This window comes from Chiloscyllium punctatum, chromosome 20 (assembly GCF_047496795.1).
Source record: "Chiloscyllium punctatum isolate Juve2018m chromosome 20, sChiPun1.3, whole genome shotgun sequence".
NCBI classification, from domain to species: Eukaryota; Metazoa; Chordata; class Chondrichthyes; order Orectolobiformes; family Hemiscylliidae; genus Chiloscyllium; species Chiloscyllium punctatum.
In genome coordinates, this window is record NC_092758.1 from 75,545,677 (window position 1) to 75,564,417 (window position 18,741).

An 18,741-nucleotide genomic window follows, 5' to 3' on the forward strand; every position below is an offset into this window, starting at 1 on the left:
TATACCATCAAGTGAAATACATATGCAGTGGTCTTGCTAATAAAACACTATCTCACACGTGGCACTAGAAACAGGTCCACTATGATACTTCTTTCACTCCCGACTGACAAAATTTATGCTACAGCCTTGATGGCACTATCTCTGTGTAACTTTATGGCTGCACCCCATTAAACTAGTTTCGTCCATTGATGAATCCCAATACTGACCTTCATTGTACTCTGCCTTTCCCAACAGTTCCATCTATGATTAGTCTGTTCCAAACTTTTAAAAATGCCAACATCTCAGATAGTATTAATTTCTTAATTGGGAAATCAACTTGAAGAACTGAATCCCACAACACAGAACAGCACCATGTCTGTAAGGAGGAAATGAGGATTGCAGATGCTGGAGAGTCAGAGTCGAAAAGTGTGGCACTGGAAAAGCATAGCCGGTCAGGCAACATCAGAGGAGCAGGAGAGTCAATATTTCAGGCATAAGCCCTTCCTAAGGAATGTGGGGGGAGGTGCTGTTAAGAGGGGTAGGCCAGGTGGGGGTGCGGGACATGGATAGTACGAGAGAAGGCTGCAGGTGGGGGGTAATTGTGATAGGTCGGTGGGGAGGATGGAACAAATAGGTGAGAAGAAAGATGGACAGGTAGTACAGCTCAAGAGGGCAGTGTGCAATTGAAGGATTGGATCTGGGATGAAGTGGGGAGAGGGGAGATTTGGAAAGTAGTAAAGTTGATGTTGATGCCATGTTGTTGAAGGGTCCCAAGGTGGAAGATGAGGTGGCTTGACCTGCTGTGCTTTTCCAGTGCTGTAGTTTTCAAATCATGTCTGTAAGGAACAAGACAGATGAGGTATTAAAATTAAGCAGAGATACCCAGGTTGATTACTAAAACGTATAGAGTGATGGCTTTATGGCTATATTATTGGTCAACTCTGTGTTTTAATCATTGTTCTTCCTGATTGCAGATGCTCTCCATTCTAATGAATTGCATTATATTTGAAGACTGTAGGAATCAGTGGTCAATGTCACGTCCACTCCTGGGACTGATACTTCTCAATGAGAAGGTAAGGAAGGCTTCACAAGACAGAATATGACCAACAGAACTGAGCAGCAGTCTCTATCGCATCTTTATAAAGTATCCATGCAGCTTCACATTCCAGAGTTTGGATTCATACCAACTACCTAGTCTGCAATGATATGCTTTGATTAATATTCATTTTAACCACTTAGAACTTCAAATACAATAATAAGATCTTCCATAATCCAGCTCTTCTCCAATATCAGCATTTCCAGTTATCATTGCCTCTCATATCCTTGTGTGCTCAGGTTTAGTTCGTGTCCAGTGACAGCTTCTGATTTATTTGTGCTCTGTGGAAGAATTTCTGTAGAATTATCTCAATATCTTACAAACACTTCAAAATCAGTAGAAACCCGAGAGAAGCTACAGTGACAGAAGATCATGTCACAGTCAACCTACTGTTTTCAGGATACATTCACACTCCATACTGTACTGGCAGGAGAAGCAGAAAGAGCCATGCAGAGAACAGCTTAATGCTGTGATTGAAATGTAAATGTGTTTCAGATAAATTCTTTACCTCCACCAAAAATGAAGCAAAGGGATAAGATGAAGATGATAGAAGAGAAGAATAAATGTAAATACGATGTGAGATGTCTCATCATTCACCTCCCTTGAATGACCTAGTTTTGTCGTAGTGGATTCAGTATCTTTAACATTATCTGCTTCATGATGATTTGCATCCAAGTGCAATGAAAGATAGCACTACTTTTAAAATGATTAAGTGAGCGATAGAGGATAGACAGTGTTTTGCAATAGTAGGTGACATCGCATTATCATACTTTATGGATCACTGCAATCTTTCACATATTTGGTAGCCTAATAATTTCTATCCTGCATAAACCAATGAATCATTCCCCTCTCCCAAGTATAAAAAATATCTGATTTCTATGCTTTGCCGACATTCTTCATTGGATATAAATAAAATAGGCTGTAATCTTTTTCCTTTTCAAAAGAAAGCAATCCATTATGATTAACAAAACTGTTTGGGGTTGTTAGTGTTTCTCACAAAGTGCCAGCCCAATTCTGAGCTTCCCCAAAACCAAACAAGATATGAGGAAGGTTCAAGCACTTGACAGCAATTGTGGTTAGTATCTATGCCTGAATCAGGCCCAAGGAATTAATGTTTTCATTTTGATGCATATTTCTTTTCTTTAAGAGTTTTCAGGAACCCTGCGTTTATTTATTTGAGATGCTGGCTGACAGAGTATTGCAACTAAGTCAGTGGTATTAAGAGTGTATCCCGCAGAACAGGCTTTCCATTCTACATGCTTTTGAACCACCATCTACAGCATCCTTGATTGAGAAGCTGCTCAGAGAATGGCCTAATTCCATTTTTAAATCTTCTTCATGCCACTTTTCTGTGGTCACAATGAAACTAATCTGGCTCATTGCAGCTCATGTGACCCCTCATCTTTCCCAACCTAGAACTGCTGTGCTTTTTTCCAGCACCACACTTTATCGACCCGTACTATCCATTAGCCAAATGAATAAGCATGCTATTTTGTAACTATCCCAATCAGAATTTTGTATCCAAGTGCTGGATTAACATGTATGATTCAAGTAAAATAAGGCCCAAGCATCAGAACGTCTGCCAGTTAAAATTACAACAACATAATAATAATAATAATGCAGTTATATTTTTCTGCCCTAATGTCTGAGTTTATGAATGCACTGCTGTAATGTGATATTGCGATGTGCAAATCAGAAAATCCTAACCTGAATCCCTGGTCTACGTTAAATTATCTAATCTGGTAAAAGCTCATTCACTGTAATAACTAATGACGACAATCCAAAGGTCCAAGGGAGAAACGGTAAGTCTATGCCATTAACTGAAGTTCCTCTCCGTGTCCTTTGTTTTAGTGATTCATTAATGGGGTGTGCTGTCACTGATAAGGCTAGATTTAATTTCAGTTTTCCTTTGTTATCAAAGATGGCCGTTTCTTTTATGCATCTATTTTGCATTCTAATGTAGCATAGAGTAGATTAGCATGGCTTTCCAGAGTGTATGTGAGAGTGGACTGCCTGATTTTTGTAGAGATTGCTCAGAATTTCCAGCTTCTCTTTTGTCCATCACTGCTTTTCTTCTTTACTGTTGAAAGGAAATGTCACAACAGATGAGATTGCTCCACTAATATTTCACTCTCTTGCATTTTGAACCTGAACCTCAGCCATCCTCACAGCGTCCAAGTTTAAGTTGTGAATAAAAATAACATTTTAAAAATTTTCTCATCTGTATTACATGTCCACTCCATCTGAGCTGAACTCTAAGGCAATTCAAGACATTTCTACTCTTTGAATTAGCTCAGTGTTGGACACTTCATACTCCCATTGATCCCCATGACATTCCAAATGCATCTCAGGTAGAGCCAATCATATACTTAATGCATTAGGTGCATTAGTCAATGTCTGTCAGGAATACAGGAAGATGGATATTACCATATCTTTATGCACAGCTTTCATAAAATATTGGTGACACTAGCCAGGTTAGCATTTATTGCCCAACCTTAATTGCCCTTAGGGTAGTGATGAGCTGCCTCATGAACCACTACTGGTCGTGAGATGTAGGAACACCCACAATACTGTTAGGAAAGAAGCTCCATGGTTTTAACCCAATGACAGTGAAGGAACTGTATTATAGTTCCAAGTCCAGATGGTGTGTGACTTGATGGGGAATTTGCAGGTGATGATGTTCCCATACATCTGCTGCCCTTGTCCTTGGTGGTAGAGTTTGCAGATCTGGGAGGTGCTATTGAGGGGTCCTTGGCAAATTATTGCTACCTATCTTGTGGATGTTACACACTGCACCACACTGACTATGGGACATAGGTGGTGGGACAAAGGGTTTAACTTACTGGAGAGACTAGTGACACTGAAGGAATACCTAGTGCAGATTTGACATTTATAACCTGAATCCTGAACGAAACTAAAGTTTTTGCCCCCTTTCTTTTCCTATGTTGACCATTTGCATTAATTAGTTCTTTTTGGATAGTGTCATTTATGAGAAATAGTTAACCCAAGAACAATCTTTGATAAATAGCAGTAAACAAGAATATTAAAACGTGTTCTGTCATGTTCATCACCAGGGGTTAATAGATATGTTCCTGAAATGTAACATTGACCATAATGAAATTTGTCTATTTATTTATTGGAACCAAATAGAGAGCATTAGACTAGAAGAGAGACAATAACGTATGTTTCAAATGAAGAGAGGAATAAGATCAGGATTGATATGCTCATAAATATCAATATGTATGCAGAACAAGTATTCAGAGTACTTCCAAGGATAAAAGTTAGAGTCAAAAACATGACAAGTTTGTGGATGATAGTGAGGATTGAAATGGATGGTATCATTTTAGAACAAGTAGGTAAGTTTGCTTACTTGTGACAATTGATAACAGAAGATGGTAGATGTGATGCAGAAGTTAAAGGATAGAGGTAGCCAGAAGTAATTTTGTGAAGATAAAGCATGTGTTAACAGTAAGAAAATTCAAGTTTGAAATGAGGAAAAATCTCAGAATATCCTGCATTCTGTTCATTTTATTGTTACCTCAGAAACTGAGGCCATAAGTAAAGACCTACGGAAGAAGATTGCTGGAATTGCATTTGAAAGTGGATGCTTAGATGTATTCTCAACATTCTATGTGCAAACCATAAGACAAATGAAGGAATACTTAAAATATCAGTATTTCAGCCATTTGATGAAAGCTATAAAACTACAGAGATCACACCTAGTGAGTAATATGGAATGCAGCAGAAAGAGAGATTGAATTACAGATGTCATAGAGTGGTCCCACATGAGCTACAGTGGATGTATGAGGATGGGGCATGAAATAAGACAGAGGTAAACAGGCAAGTGTGACACACCGTGACAGCAAACCTCCTGGTATGAAGGCGAGGGTGAGCATGGGAGACAATTGCCTAGTGGTATTATCATTGGACTGTCAATCCAAAGACCCAGCGAATGTTCTGGGGGTCTGAGTTCAAATCCCACCACAGCAGATGATGAAATTTGAATTCAATTTTAAAAAAACTGGAATTAAGAGTCTAATGATGACCATGTTGATTGTCAGAAAAACTCATCTCATTCACTTATGTCCTTTAGGGAAGTAAACTACTAGCCTTATCTAGCTGGGCTAAATGTGACTGCAGACCCTCAGCAATTTGGTTCACCATTACCTGCCCTCTGGGCAGTTAAAGATGAGCAATAAATGCTGGCCTAGCGAGCAATGCCCTCATCCTGTGAATGAATGAAAAAAGCTGATAAGTTTCACAAATGATAGTGAGGTCTAGCAGTAGATTTTAACCCCAAACCAGTGTGGTGTCGTCACGCATATTTGTGACACTCAAGTTGAGTATCATTCCAACACAGCAGTGATATGCTGGACCTTATGGCAAGTCCTTTCTCCATAGCAAGGCTGTACAGATCTATTCCAGCATATGCAGTAATGAGGTTTTTTTTACAGATAAATTAATGAATTTAATGATATGGGTTAACATGTGTGGCACTGTGATGATTGATAATCCTTGTATTTAGTTGAAAATTATCATCCCAGTATTTAATCAGGCAATTTCTCCAGTCTGGTTACACAGCAGCTTTTATTGCAGCCAGCTCATCAGCTCCCAGTTTTTCAGGAGGGCAATTGTATCTCATTTTGTCTTCACATATTTAGGATGCAGAAGGAACTGTTCAGGAAAAAAACACTATCATAATGTTCTTCTCGATTTGCAATATTGCAAATAATGATTGTGGGACTTTGCAAAAGCATTTAGCCAAACAATAAAATTGTTTATTCCCTTTTTAATTAGTGGATCACATTAACAGATTACCCATCTGAGATTCAGTCCAGGACATTTTATACTAGCAATTAAGAATGCTGGAAAGAGTACTTTTAATAACTGCAAGTCATACTTAAACCACGAGCTCTGCTCTTGCTGTGAGACTAGAAGGTGTCATTTTATTGATCTGCCCATTACGAACAGCAGATTACAAGGCATTCCTGTTCCAATTCCAAGTATTTTTTTGACATTTGCAGAGAGGTTGCCACAATGATTAAGTTTTTAATAAAGCCACAGTTTTCTGCCTTAGAAATTGAAGGACAGTATAAGATGCTTTCTTTCTCTTAATAAAATTGAAACACCAATTGCCCGATTGCACCTGCCTAAATTCTGCTCCTGGTCCATCAACCATCACTGTTTCTTATACCCCAGCTCATGAGGGAATATTGAAAAATAAGTGCAAGATTGGAAATTAATTTGACTGACGACACTGTGCATTACAGGCACTGTCAGAGCAGTAAAGCTTTATATTTCAATTTAGTAATAAGGCAATACACAATGATTACATGCTATGAACTAACCTTACCGCTTTCTTTTCTTAACATTTCTGCCAGCTTGTACCTTTGCCCTTCCAAGAGAATTGTTGACCGCTTTCTGAGGTACAGATGCACTCTTGGTCGGCCATTTATTCATTGTCACCGTGGGGTCAGTAGGGTCATTGTTTTGCTTTTTCTCTGGCTGGCTTCAAGTCTCACATAGTTCACATCGCAATGTCATCCTCTCATCCAAATTTTCTTCTTATGTTTACCCCTCAATTACTCTTTGATTTATTGCAAAAATCAAGGCTGTCAAGTCTTTGTTTTGAATGCCTCTACCTGGGTATCATTTTTTCTCAATTACTTAACAATCCTTTTTAATCCTGAACTTGTACTCTGGATCTAAACCACTCAATCTTTGTTCTGTCCATTCTCCTAATTCTGAGCATCCTCCACTGCAGAATACCTGCAGCTATTATCCTTCTCCCATCCTCTTTCAGCTCAGCCCAGCTCTGATGACCATGGAGTGCAATACTCCACATGAGAGATATTTTTTCAACTTTATGCAGCTACTTTTAAACACTACTAAAGTCACTGATCACACCTCTTGACATAACTAATCCATTGTAGATTTAATTCTTGGATATAACTTTTATGTTTATTATTATGCCAAAGTACTTTTCTAATTTCCATTTAAAGCCATAATGCTGGTCTTTTACTCATTTAAGTTCAGTCCAAAAATCTTGTTTTAACTTAGTTTATTGCTCTTCCTTTGATCTGGCTCTGAGTGCATTTTGTTTTGTATTAATTTGTAGGATGTGCGTGGACTAGCATTCATTACTGATGTCTCTCAATAAAAGGGAGCCAGTGGATGTGATCTTCTTGGATTTCCAGAAGGCCTTTGGCAAGATGCCACACAGGAGGTTGCTAAATAAAATGACCTCACGGTATTAGGGGCATGGTACAAGCATAGATAGAGAATTGCTGACTGGCAGAAAGCAGAGAGTGGAGACAAAGGGAACTTTTCAGGATGTCAGACAGCTAGTAGTGGAGTTCCACAGGAATCAGTGTTGGGACCACAACTATTTACGTTACACATTAACAATCTGGACAAAGGAGCTGAGGGCATTGTTAAGTTTGCACATTCATTCTGATTGATAGGAAATTGCAGTGGGTATAGAGATTTCTTAACGGCATACACAACCAGTTAATGCATCACTGGGCAAGTTCAGATGACAGCCCCAACTGGACTATGTTGACTAACATCTTTGTCAGACTTCACAGAATTTTAATGAAATTTATTCTACAGTTTTTACAGAAAAGAAAGATTTTCTTCAGAGCTACACACATCGACTTTCTCATTTTGTATTGACATCTTTCTTCAACCGCTGAATTGTTTCTCCTGTCACATTTTTCACACTGCAATCTGTCTGTGGATTGAATATCCTGATGACTGAGCTCAGACAAAACTTTTGGTGCCTATAGAATTGAGGCCAAGATGTCCTAAGAAATAACACTTTATAATGAAACTCAGTTGACCTTTGACACATTGTGCTTTCTAATTGCAGTATTTCAGTGAATTGAGAAGAAATTTGATAAGCAACCAGGATCCTGAGCAGCAGCAAACACTGAATGCATGTTTTGAGAAATTAATGGAAGGAGTGGAACAGAACTTGCTAATCAAGAACAGAGACAGGTAAACTGAGACAATGAAATGAAGTTAAAAGACCATAGTGTGAAGATCGGGGAAACTAGTGTAGAGTTGGAGTCAAATACAGGCGAGGCCAGATAAGAACATGGCAGGTTTCATTCCTCAAAGGATGCTAGCGGACCAGTTAGGTTTTTATAGCAGTCCACTAGATATTTTTTCACTTTTATTGATATCAGCTGTTTATCTCCAAATCTTTTAAACTAAATTCAAATTCTTAAACATGCGTACTGCTGGACAGGGTGGGCACACAACAAATGAATTTAATGCAAAGTAGTGTGAAATGATAGATTTTAATGGGAAGAAAGAGGAGAGACAATATTTTAAAAAGTACAATTTGAAAGCATGTGCAAGAACAGAGAAACCTGGAGCTAGTATATACATAAATAATTGAAGCTGGCAAGGCAGGTTGAGAAAGTAGTTAATGAGACATTCAAGTTCCTGGGCCTTTTAAATAGAGCCATTATTGCAAAATCAAAGAAGGTATGGTGAGATTCTATGTAAGCCTGCTTTTGCCTCTGCTGGAGTATTGTGTCCTATTACAAGACACCTTGTCAAAAGTCTTTTGAATCAAGAATTCTGGGAGAATGGTAACTTAATGGTAATGGCACTCAGTTGTATTAAACCATTACCAAATCTAAAACTAATCTAACTGCATCATCCACCAACTTTAGAAACAGGAAACAACAATGGCAAAACCAGTCCTGCTGACACTGCAAATTCTCCTCACTAACATTTGGGAGGGAGGGCTTGTGCTAAAATTGGGAGAGCTATCTCACATATCAGTTAAGCAACAGCTAGATATAGTCATCCTCGTGAAGTCATACCTTACAGACAATGTCCTAGGTAACATCATCACCATCCCTAAGTATGTTGTGTCCCACTAACAGGACAGATCAAGCAGATGTGACGACACAGTGGTCTACCATTGGGAGGGAGTTGCCCGGGAAGTGTTCAACATTGCCTCTGCACCCTATGAAGTCCCATGGCATCAGATCAAGCATAGCAAAGGAAAATGAGATGTCAAACTGAAGAAGCCACAACAGAGGACGACTTGCATATCCAACAGCTGAAGAAACAAGTGATAAGTAGAGCTGAATGATCCAACAACCAGGTGATCTGATTTATGCTGTGCAGCCCAAGTCACAAATCATGGTGGACAATTAAATAATTATTCAGTTGAGGAGACCCACAAATATCTCTGTCCTCAATGAGAGTGCCTAGCACATCAGTCCAAAATAAGCCTGTAACATCTGCAACCACCTTCAGCCAGGATTGCTATGTGGATGATCCATTTTGGCATCCTTCTGCGGTCCCCAATATTGATTCACTCCACTTGATTTGATAAACAGCTGAAGACCCTAAATGTGGCAAAATCTATGGGAACAAAATAATAGTACTGACGATATGTGCTTTCAAACTAGCTGTGCCTTAGCCAAGATATTCTGTGTGGCTGAGACATTGGTATCTCCCCAACAATGTAAAACATTGCCCATGAATACAAAAAGTAAGTCAATTCCAACATGGTAAATTACCAGTCTACTCTCATTCATTAGTAAAGTAATAGAGGGGCGAAAAATAATGGAGAAAATCAATAGTGCAATCAATTAGAACTTGCTCAACGTTAACCTGTTAGAAAGTTTGGATTTCATCAGGACCAATCAGCCCTTGACCTTATTATAGCCTTAGTCGCCACTTGCCTGGATGAACATATTTCCAACAATACTCAAGAAAGTTGAAACTGTCCAGAAAAAAAAGCAGCTCATTAGATTGCCCCACATTCACAATTATCCACTTCACCAATGCTCAGTAGCAATAGTGTACCATCTTCAAGATGCATTGCAGAAATTGACCAATTAGACAGCAACCTCCAAGCCCAAGATCATGTCCATCTCAAATGACAAGGGCAGCAGATACATGGGAATATCTCCACCTGCAAGTTCCCCTCACCATCCTGACTTGGAAATATATTTCAATTTCTTCAGTAACACTGGGTCAAAATCCTGGAATCCCTCCCTAATGGCACTGTGGGTTATGTCACATGGACTGCAACAGTCCAGGAAGGCAGCTCACCATCACTTTTTAAGGGAAACTTAAGTTGTGAAATAAATGCTGGTCCACGAGTGACTTCAAATAAAGCATGAACAAAGGAGCTGACTGCCAGTGGTGAGGTGAAAGTGACTGGCCTTGTCATCAAGGTTGTGATTGACTGAGTGGCTAGGGGATCAGCATATTCTGGCACACAAGTATTCAGTACTTTTGCTGGAACATTGTCAGTGTCCAACTGTTTCTGGATATCATGTGAAGTGAATCAAATTGACTGAAGAGGGGCATTTGTGATGCTGTTTCTCTTCTGGATGAGGGCAAGATGGATCATTCACTTGACTCTTCTGACTAAAGATTGTCACAAACGCTTCATCCTTATCTTTTGCACCGGTGTGCAGAGCCCTTCCATCCTTGGTAATGCAAACATTTGTGAAGACTCTTCCTCCAGTGATTTGTTTAATTGTCCACCATCTTCACAACTGGATGCGGCAGGTCTGCAGAGCTCAAATCCAATCCATTGGTTGTGGGATTGCTTAGTTCTATCTATCGCTTGCTACTTATGCTGTTTGGCTTGCAAGTAGTCCTGTTTGTAGCTTCACCAGGTTGACACCTAATTTTAGGTATACCTGGTGCTGCTCCTGGCATGTCCTCCAATGTTCTTTACCATTGCTGGACCTTTGTCCCAGAATTCCTCCCTGTCATTGCAGATGAGTCTACACCACATGGGCCCTGCTTTCAATGAGGCAGCTCGCCATCAACTTCTCAAGATAGTGATAACGAATAAATGCTGGCCCAGACAGCAATGTCCACCTTCATTGGATGAATTAAAAAAAAACAACTGAACGCTATAGACTGCATCAGATCTAGCTGAAAGACACATTAACAGCAACTCATTGGGTACTTGGCATTGATAGCAGAAATCACCTAATGTTTACTGCTTGCTGCTAGAGATTCCACAAATGCTGGTCAGGTAAGGGGTTAAGATCTAAGGAATTGGAAAGATTGGAAGCAGAAAGGGCTATCAACGAGGTGTTGGAATAGTAGCTGAAATTCTCTTTGGCACCTAAAAGAGGTCACTTCCACATGGACCCAAAAGGGTAGGGTTTCTATTCACCCTATGAGCCTCTCCTTCTACACAGCTGAGAGTCCATAATGGATACTTTACTCAACAGGTCATTAAAAATGACTCTAATTCACTTTGTCCTATGGAACTAGACTCACAAGGTTGCAACCCAAGTGAGGTATCAAGCATTCAAGAAATGTACCTGAAATAGCATTTAGTGTTTGTTTCAAGCTTAGATTTCAATAGCCATTCCACCCAGTTTCCTCTCAGCAGGGATGAGGGTGAGGATTAAAATCCCTTTCTTTCCTGTCTGGATTCACATAAGTAGTGGTCTCTTGCATACAGTGTTGGCAGGCTGGCACCTCCTGTATAACAGCTTCAGTTAAAATCAGTTAAAAAAAACAAGATGGAAAAGTTCAAGCACAAATCATTTATTTCAGTTGTTTAATTTTTAAATGGGATTCTCATCAAATTTAGAGTCAGAAGGCTGTTTGTTTATTTTTTCCACCATCACAGGTTTACACAGAACATGTCCATTTTCAAACGTGATGTGACTGAGACTTTGCGCATTTGTACAACTGCCAATACCCCTGTTGATATGATGAGCTGATTCCAACACTGATGGCAGAGTGATCAGAGGATCTGCAATCCCGAGGACAGTGAGCATTATGCCAGTGCCTTTTGTTACTGCTGCAAAATAAAATGTGTCTTTTCCACCTGGTACCTGAGATAGTGGTGATCTTCCTGGGTTGGGAGGAGGGATGCATAATTTGAAAACAGAATCTAGCAAAGGTTTAGAGTGGGTTACTATCTAACACCTCACTTATTACTGGCTCACACTGGTTTTGATGTCCTTGCAAACACGAACTCCAAACCAAATCTAATGTTGGATACAAAAACATCCTTATTCACAGAGGAGCCAGTTCGCAACAACTCTCATAAGATTACACTTTTCCAACAATGTAGGATACTCCTTCGGTGGGCAGAAGTTGAATTTCAGGGTTGCATGTAAATTATGTTGGTCATCTGACCTACTTTGGCAGCCCTTTGCCAAAGACTGTGTTTCAGGTTACCTGGTTATATGTGAATACACTCAGCCACCTTAATTATCAAGTCTCCTTTATTTCTAACAGAGGTGTCCCTCTGAATAAAGCAGGACACATGAACCAATAATCAGTGGACAATTCTCCATGTGATGTTCACAGTTTTCTCCTTCCTTGAGGCTGCATTCCAGTGAACCATGTGTCCTTATGAAAATGGCCATAGTACAAAGCCCATACAGTAATGAATCTTATTTTGCCATTCCCTTACATTGACACATATCCACAGCCACACCGACATGAATATATATGCACACAGGTGCTTTGACACCCACCACACATGCATGTTCATTTCCATCTACATATGCATGGACATGTGTACAGGTATTCTCCCTCCCCGTTATGAAAGTTCGCTTTACGCCACTTTGCTTTTGCGGAAGACCTACATTAGTAGGTCATTTTACAGTAAAAGGAAAAAATTTCCCATATAAATTAATGCTTCTTCACTTTACACCATTTTGGCTTCCAAAGGTTTCATAGGAATGCTGTACTTTTGAAAAGTGGGGCATATCTGTACTTAACTAACATAGCCCAAATAAATCTCCCTCCTGTAAAAATGCTATCTCTTACTCCCAATTTCTCCGCCTCCGCCGTATCTGCTCCCAGGAGGACCAATTCCATTCCAGAACATCTCAGGTAGTCTCCTAATTCAAGGAGTACAATTTCCCCTCCCATGTAGTCAACAATGCCCTTCAGTGCATCTCCTCCACTTCCCTCACCTTCGCCCTTGAGCCCCACCCCTCCAACCACAACAAGGACAGAACCCCCCCCCCCAGTCATAGAATTCCAACAGTGTGGAAACAGGCCATTCAGCTCAACAAGTCCATACTGACCCTCCGAAGAGTATCCCACCCAGACTCATTCTCCTACCCTTTTACTCTACATTTCCCATGAGTAATGCACCAAACCTACACACCCCTAAACAGATGGGCAATTTAGCATGGCCAATTCACCTAACCCACACATCTTTAGACTGTGGGAGGAAACCAGAGCACCCAGAGGAAACCCACGCAGACATGGGGAGAATGTGCAAACTACACACAGACAGTCGCTCGAGGCTAGAATCGAACCAGGGTCCCTGGTGCTGTGAGGCATCAGTGTTAACCACTGAGACACCGTCCGCCCCACCGGTCCTCACTTTCCACCCCACCAACCTTCGGATACAACGCATTATCCTCTGCCATTTCTGCCACCTACAGTCAGACCTCACCACCAGGATATATTTCCCTCCCCATCCCTTTCAGTATTCCACAGAGACCATTTCCTCCACGATTCCCTCATTAGGTCCACACCCCTCACCAACCCACTGTCTAGTCCTGTCACCTTCCCTTGCCACTGCAGGAAGTGTGAAACCTGCCCCACACCTCCCCCCTCACGTCCATCCAAGGCCCCAAAGGATTATTCCAAATCCAGCAGAGATTTTCCTCCACATCCAAACACCTCATCTACTGTGTCCATTGCTCTCAATGTGATCTCCTCTGCATTGGGGAGACAGGACGCCAACTTGCAGAATGTTTCAGAGAACATGTCCAGGATACACGCACCCATCAACACCACAGCCCTATGGCCGAGCATTTCAACTACCCCTCGCATGCTGCCAAGGACATGCAAGTCATGCACTGCCTCCACCGCCAAATCCTAGCCACCCGAGGATGCTTGGACGAAGAATACCTCATCTTCCATCTCGTGACCTTCCAACCACACGGGATCAATGTCAATTTCATCAGTTTCCTCATCTCCCCTCCCCCCACCTTATCCTGGATCCAACCCTCCACCTCAACACAGCCCTCTGGAACTCTCTTACCTGTCCATCTTCCCTTCCACCTTTCTCTCTACCCTCCACTCCAACTTAACACCATCACGCCCCCACCTTCATCTACCTATCGCATTCCCAGCTACCTTTCCCACAGCCCCAACCCTCCCAAAAATCTTTCAACTACCTTGCCCCCCCCCCACATTCCTGATGAAGATGATCAAAACGACAACACTCCTCCTCGGATACTGTCTGTCCGGCTGTGCTTTTCCAGCACCACACTTTTTGATTGTGATCTCCAGCATCTACAGTCCTTGCTTTCTCCCAAAATCCACACCTCATCATTCTATTCTCAATCATCATCAAAGGGATGGTAGGGATCAAAGACATTATCGACGGTACCTATTTGAGATGCCTCCCACAGCCTGGGTCCAAACATAGACAAAAGAGCTGAATGACATAGCTCGCACTTTGAATGAGATTTATTCTTGCCACCCCTGAGTTGAGGTTCTGGCTCATTTAAGTTGCCACAATTACTGGTGTAGATTGAAGGCACCATGATCATTTCCAACATCGCATGCATGTGTATTGTTGTACGCCAACAAAATGTTGAGCAAGAGGAATCCCACAACGTTGATAAGTGGCCTTGAAAAGTGATATGTGTGCATTATTGTGGCACCCTGCATTCTCCCTGCTATTGACTGGGAAGCGAGAAAGACATGTACTTAGTTCTCTCAAATACAGAGTCAGTAACCTCCATTATACGACAGTGAATGACAAGCCGGGATGTTGAAAATGCCACCTGCTCCAACTTGGGACAAAACATTTCGAAAAAAAACATTCATGGCTGCATTCACACTCATGGCCCCAGGCAATGTTGCCTTCATCGTGTTCTCAGTCTGAAATAATGGCTGAACTGTTATAAATTTCAGGGAGGAAGTCCTTCGTGAAACAGAAATCTCTGAAACACTGTTCAACTTTAAGCTTCAGTTAAGAAAATTACTCCCTGAACATAGTCAATGACTATGAAGGCTCTTCTTCCCCCTCCTCCTCCTTCCATATTCAGCAGCTTGTCTTCTTCTGTGCCACACTGCTCATTCTCCCTGTAGGCCAAGGCGGATACGTACTACTACACCTATTTCTAGGAGAAAATGGTTTGCACAGAATCCTTCCAGTAAAGATAAAACCCTACAGCACATGGCACACCAAACCTGTAGACTTCAACTATTTTTCCTGATGAAGGGCTTATGCCCGAAATGTCAATTCTCCTACTCCTTGGATGCTGCCTGACTGGCTGTGCTTTTCCAGCACCACACTCTTTGACTCAATCTCCAGCATCTGCAGTCCTCATTTCTCCTATTTTTAACACTAGGAAACTGAATACTTCTCCATTGGTGGATGAGGCTGGGAAGGCTTATGCCTGAAACGTCGACTCTCCTGCTCCTTGGATGCTACCTGGCCTGCTGCAGTTTTTGAGTCATGCAAATATACTTGCATCCTCACTAAAGTAATGTTCTGCACCACAAGTGTGTATCCATTATCCATAGCCACTGCTTTGGAGGCAAGGCTGTGTGCTACATAGCTGAATTTTGTAGCCTGAATACTTTTGACAAAAACCATTATAAGAAGAAGTGTAAGAGATCTAAAGCCACTTATGCATGAGTCCCAGATGCTGAGCCTTCAGTTTCCAATTTGTTGGGTTGGTCACTTGATTTTGTATGGAACTAATGAAGTGATTGATCTTATGCTTCTTTGGGAGTCTTGCAGTTTTCCATTTAGCATTGGATGTTTTGAGCTGACTGGAAGATTTTGAAAAATATGTTCTGGTTATGCCCCATGGCCTGTGCCCATTTTCTGTTTCATAGTGTAAAAAAAGTCATTAAAAGGTTAATGGAACAAAATATAATAAAGAAAACTTCACTACAAATATTTAATTTTGAGAATGATCTCATGTGGAATCAGAAAGCAATCCCCATTTCACTCTGCGTGTCTGGAAGGTAATCTTATTAAAATATTTATTAATGGACATTGAACTCACAGCACTAATCAAGCAGGTGCCAGTGCCTGTGGACATAGACTGGGTGTAGTTGAAGAACATTTTGAAACTGTGGTCAAACAAAAGAGAAACTTTTATTAATAACCTTTGCATTTTTTAATTAAAATCATGATGTCTTGGAAAGTATAGTGTTGTGTGTATTTTAACTGTTTTCTGACAAAAACTATAGCAGTGTGATTTTGTGCCTGTTTTCTTTCCCCTAATGAATGAAGTGTTCATTAATGCTGAAGGATGAGTTTGAGGATTTGTATGGGCGGAAGATACAACCAGAAGCATAATTGCTCTGATCACTGAATTAGGAGTATGATCTTGCCTGAGATGAATAAATCTTGGAGTTTACTCTCAATTGCATTTAAAGCAAAGCAATGATGGAAAAGCTATCTCACTGTGAGGAATTAATAATAAAGAAAAACTACAAGAAATAGTGTAATTTAACATAGGTACTTAGGAACTAGGACTTTATGTTTCATAAAACCATGCATATTTCATGATATGCAAAAAAATGTAGCTTGCATTGTAATCATTGCACATTTTGTCACACTTTATAATTCACACTAATTTCTGAGGTGGGTCATATCACCCGCTTCCACACTTAAAGATCTCTTTGCTTCTGTGTCCAGCCAAGTTTATCTCTCCCTGATAGTACAAAGTCTGCCATATTCTAATGCCAGTCTCAGTGCCTGATGTGCTGAGGTGGAGGTAACGTTGAAATTCTGGTAACAGCAACTCTGAAAGGGGCGCTTGATTCCCATAATGTGCAGGATTGGATTTTGACAAAGCTAAAGGTATAAAGCCTCCCCATTCACTCATTGGACAATAGAGAATTCTTATGTAAGACATTCAGGGTATAAAGTGGCTCTCTTTGAAAAAACGGTCAATTAGCAGCAAAGTACAGAGACCATCAGAAGAATTTTATGTCAGCCTTGGCCTGAGAGCCGAGAGGGATATTTTGTTTGTGGCTGTACAATGTTGATAGGGTAATTACACAATCAAAAGCTTCCTCCCGTGGCTCTTAAACAGATCAGCCCCTCCTCCAGTATGGCTGCCTCTATGATGGCGCTTCTCATGGTAGGCATGGGTGACACTGGGTGATGTACAGTGCTGGATTACATCTGTTCAATTACCTTGATCACCTCATGCCCTGGAAGCCTGGAGAACTTTTTTAAATTTCACCAGGACCTTGACATGCAAAAGCTTAGTGTGGTACATTGAAATTTGAAACATGTGCCCACAAGACAATGAATAAGCAAATTCATAATGAGATAAATATAAGAACCAAAAAAAAAGTCCTTCATAACCTAGATAGAATTCTTTCCATAAGACATCAAGAATGATAGCTTTGGCTATTTCACCTCTTATCCAATACCTTCTTTAGTTACCTGTAGCTTTTTCCTTCCACAGACCGGGGGAGGAAAACCATGGGGAAAGAGTCATTCTTTATCTCATTTTGTGTTGGAAACTTGATTGTTTTCAATCTGGCTGCAGCATTCGCCCCCAAAATAATGCACGTTCTAGTTGGCAATTAATGCATTGACAGGAGGATTATGTGTCGTCCTGGTCCACAAAAAGTACACTTTTAAATATCCCATCTAACATAATTCTTATCCAGTCCATATTATTTACATATATAGTGCCAGGATGATATATAATCCTCCTGTCAACGCATTAATTGCCAACTAGAATGTGCATTTTTTTGGGGGCAAATGCTGCAGCCCTATTGAAAACAATCAAGTTCCCAACAAGAAATGAGATAAAGAATGACTCTTTCCCCATAATGTTCCTCCCCCAGTCTGTGCAATGAAAACACTGCAGGTAACCAGAGAAGGTATTGGATAAGAGGTGAAATAACCAAAGCTATCATTCTCGATGTCTTATGGAAAGAATTCTATCTAGGTCATGAAAGGCTGTTTTGTTTTAGTTCTAATATTTATTTCATTATCAGTTTGCTTATTCATTGTCTTGTGGGCCCAGGTTTCAAATTTCAATGTACCACACTAAGCTTTTGCATGTCAAAGTTCTAGTGAAGTTTTAAAAAGTTCTCTAGGCTTCCAAGGAATGAAGGTGATCAAGGTAATTGAACAGATGTAATCCAGCACTGTACATCACCTAGTGTCACCCATGCCGACTGTGAGGAGCACCATCACAGAGGCAGCCATACTGGAGGAGGGGTTGATCTGCTTAAGAGCCAGAAAAGGAAGAATTTGTTGAGATCTCTTCCATAACTCAGTGCTGGCGCCTCCTAGATCCTTTTTACTCTGTACCTTGCAGCTAGTGAAGTTTGGACACTCCAGTGCTACATGGCTAACAATCTCCAGATCTTGATTGGTAAGTTCGGATCTTGATTAGTATATCCACTCAAGAACTGTTTGCAGACAGTGCCCGTTAATTATTGTCTCATCTTGCTTTGGAGAATACAGCTCCCCTGTTCCTGGAGTCACCATAAATGTGAACTTTTAATTAAACTAACTTAAAAAAGCCCAATTTGATAAACTGACTGATTCAGGTTAAATGAAGCATACACCAGGCTTCTGACATTACCAAGAAAATACTATTTATTAGAACTAAACTGATTTTCTCAACCATTAGTAAATAAAATGTAAATGAATTGATAAATTTGTTATAATGCAAGGTAAATTT

General features: G+C 40.5%; 1 protein-coding gene across 1 annotated transcript in view; it reads left to right on the forward strand.

Annotated features, from left to right (window-relative positions):
* LOC140491824 (ran-binding protein 17-like) overlaps window positions 1-11,887 on the forward strand; it is a 430,222-nt gene extending 418,335 nt beyond the window's left edge. The window contains exons 11-13 of the mRNA XM_072590219.1: window positions 954-1,052; window positions 7,947-8,074; window positions 11,712-11,887. Coding sequence (XP_072446320.1) covers window positions 954-1,052; window positions 7,947-8,074; window positions 11,712-11,805 — 321 coding nt within the window. The 3' untranslated portion in view covers window positions 11,806-11,887. The remainder of the gene's footprint in view (window positions 1-953; window positions 1,053-7,946; window positions 8,075-11,711) is intronic.
* The last annotated feature ends 6,854 nt before the right edge of the window (window positions 11,888-18,741 follow it).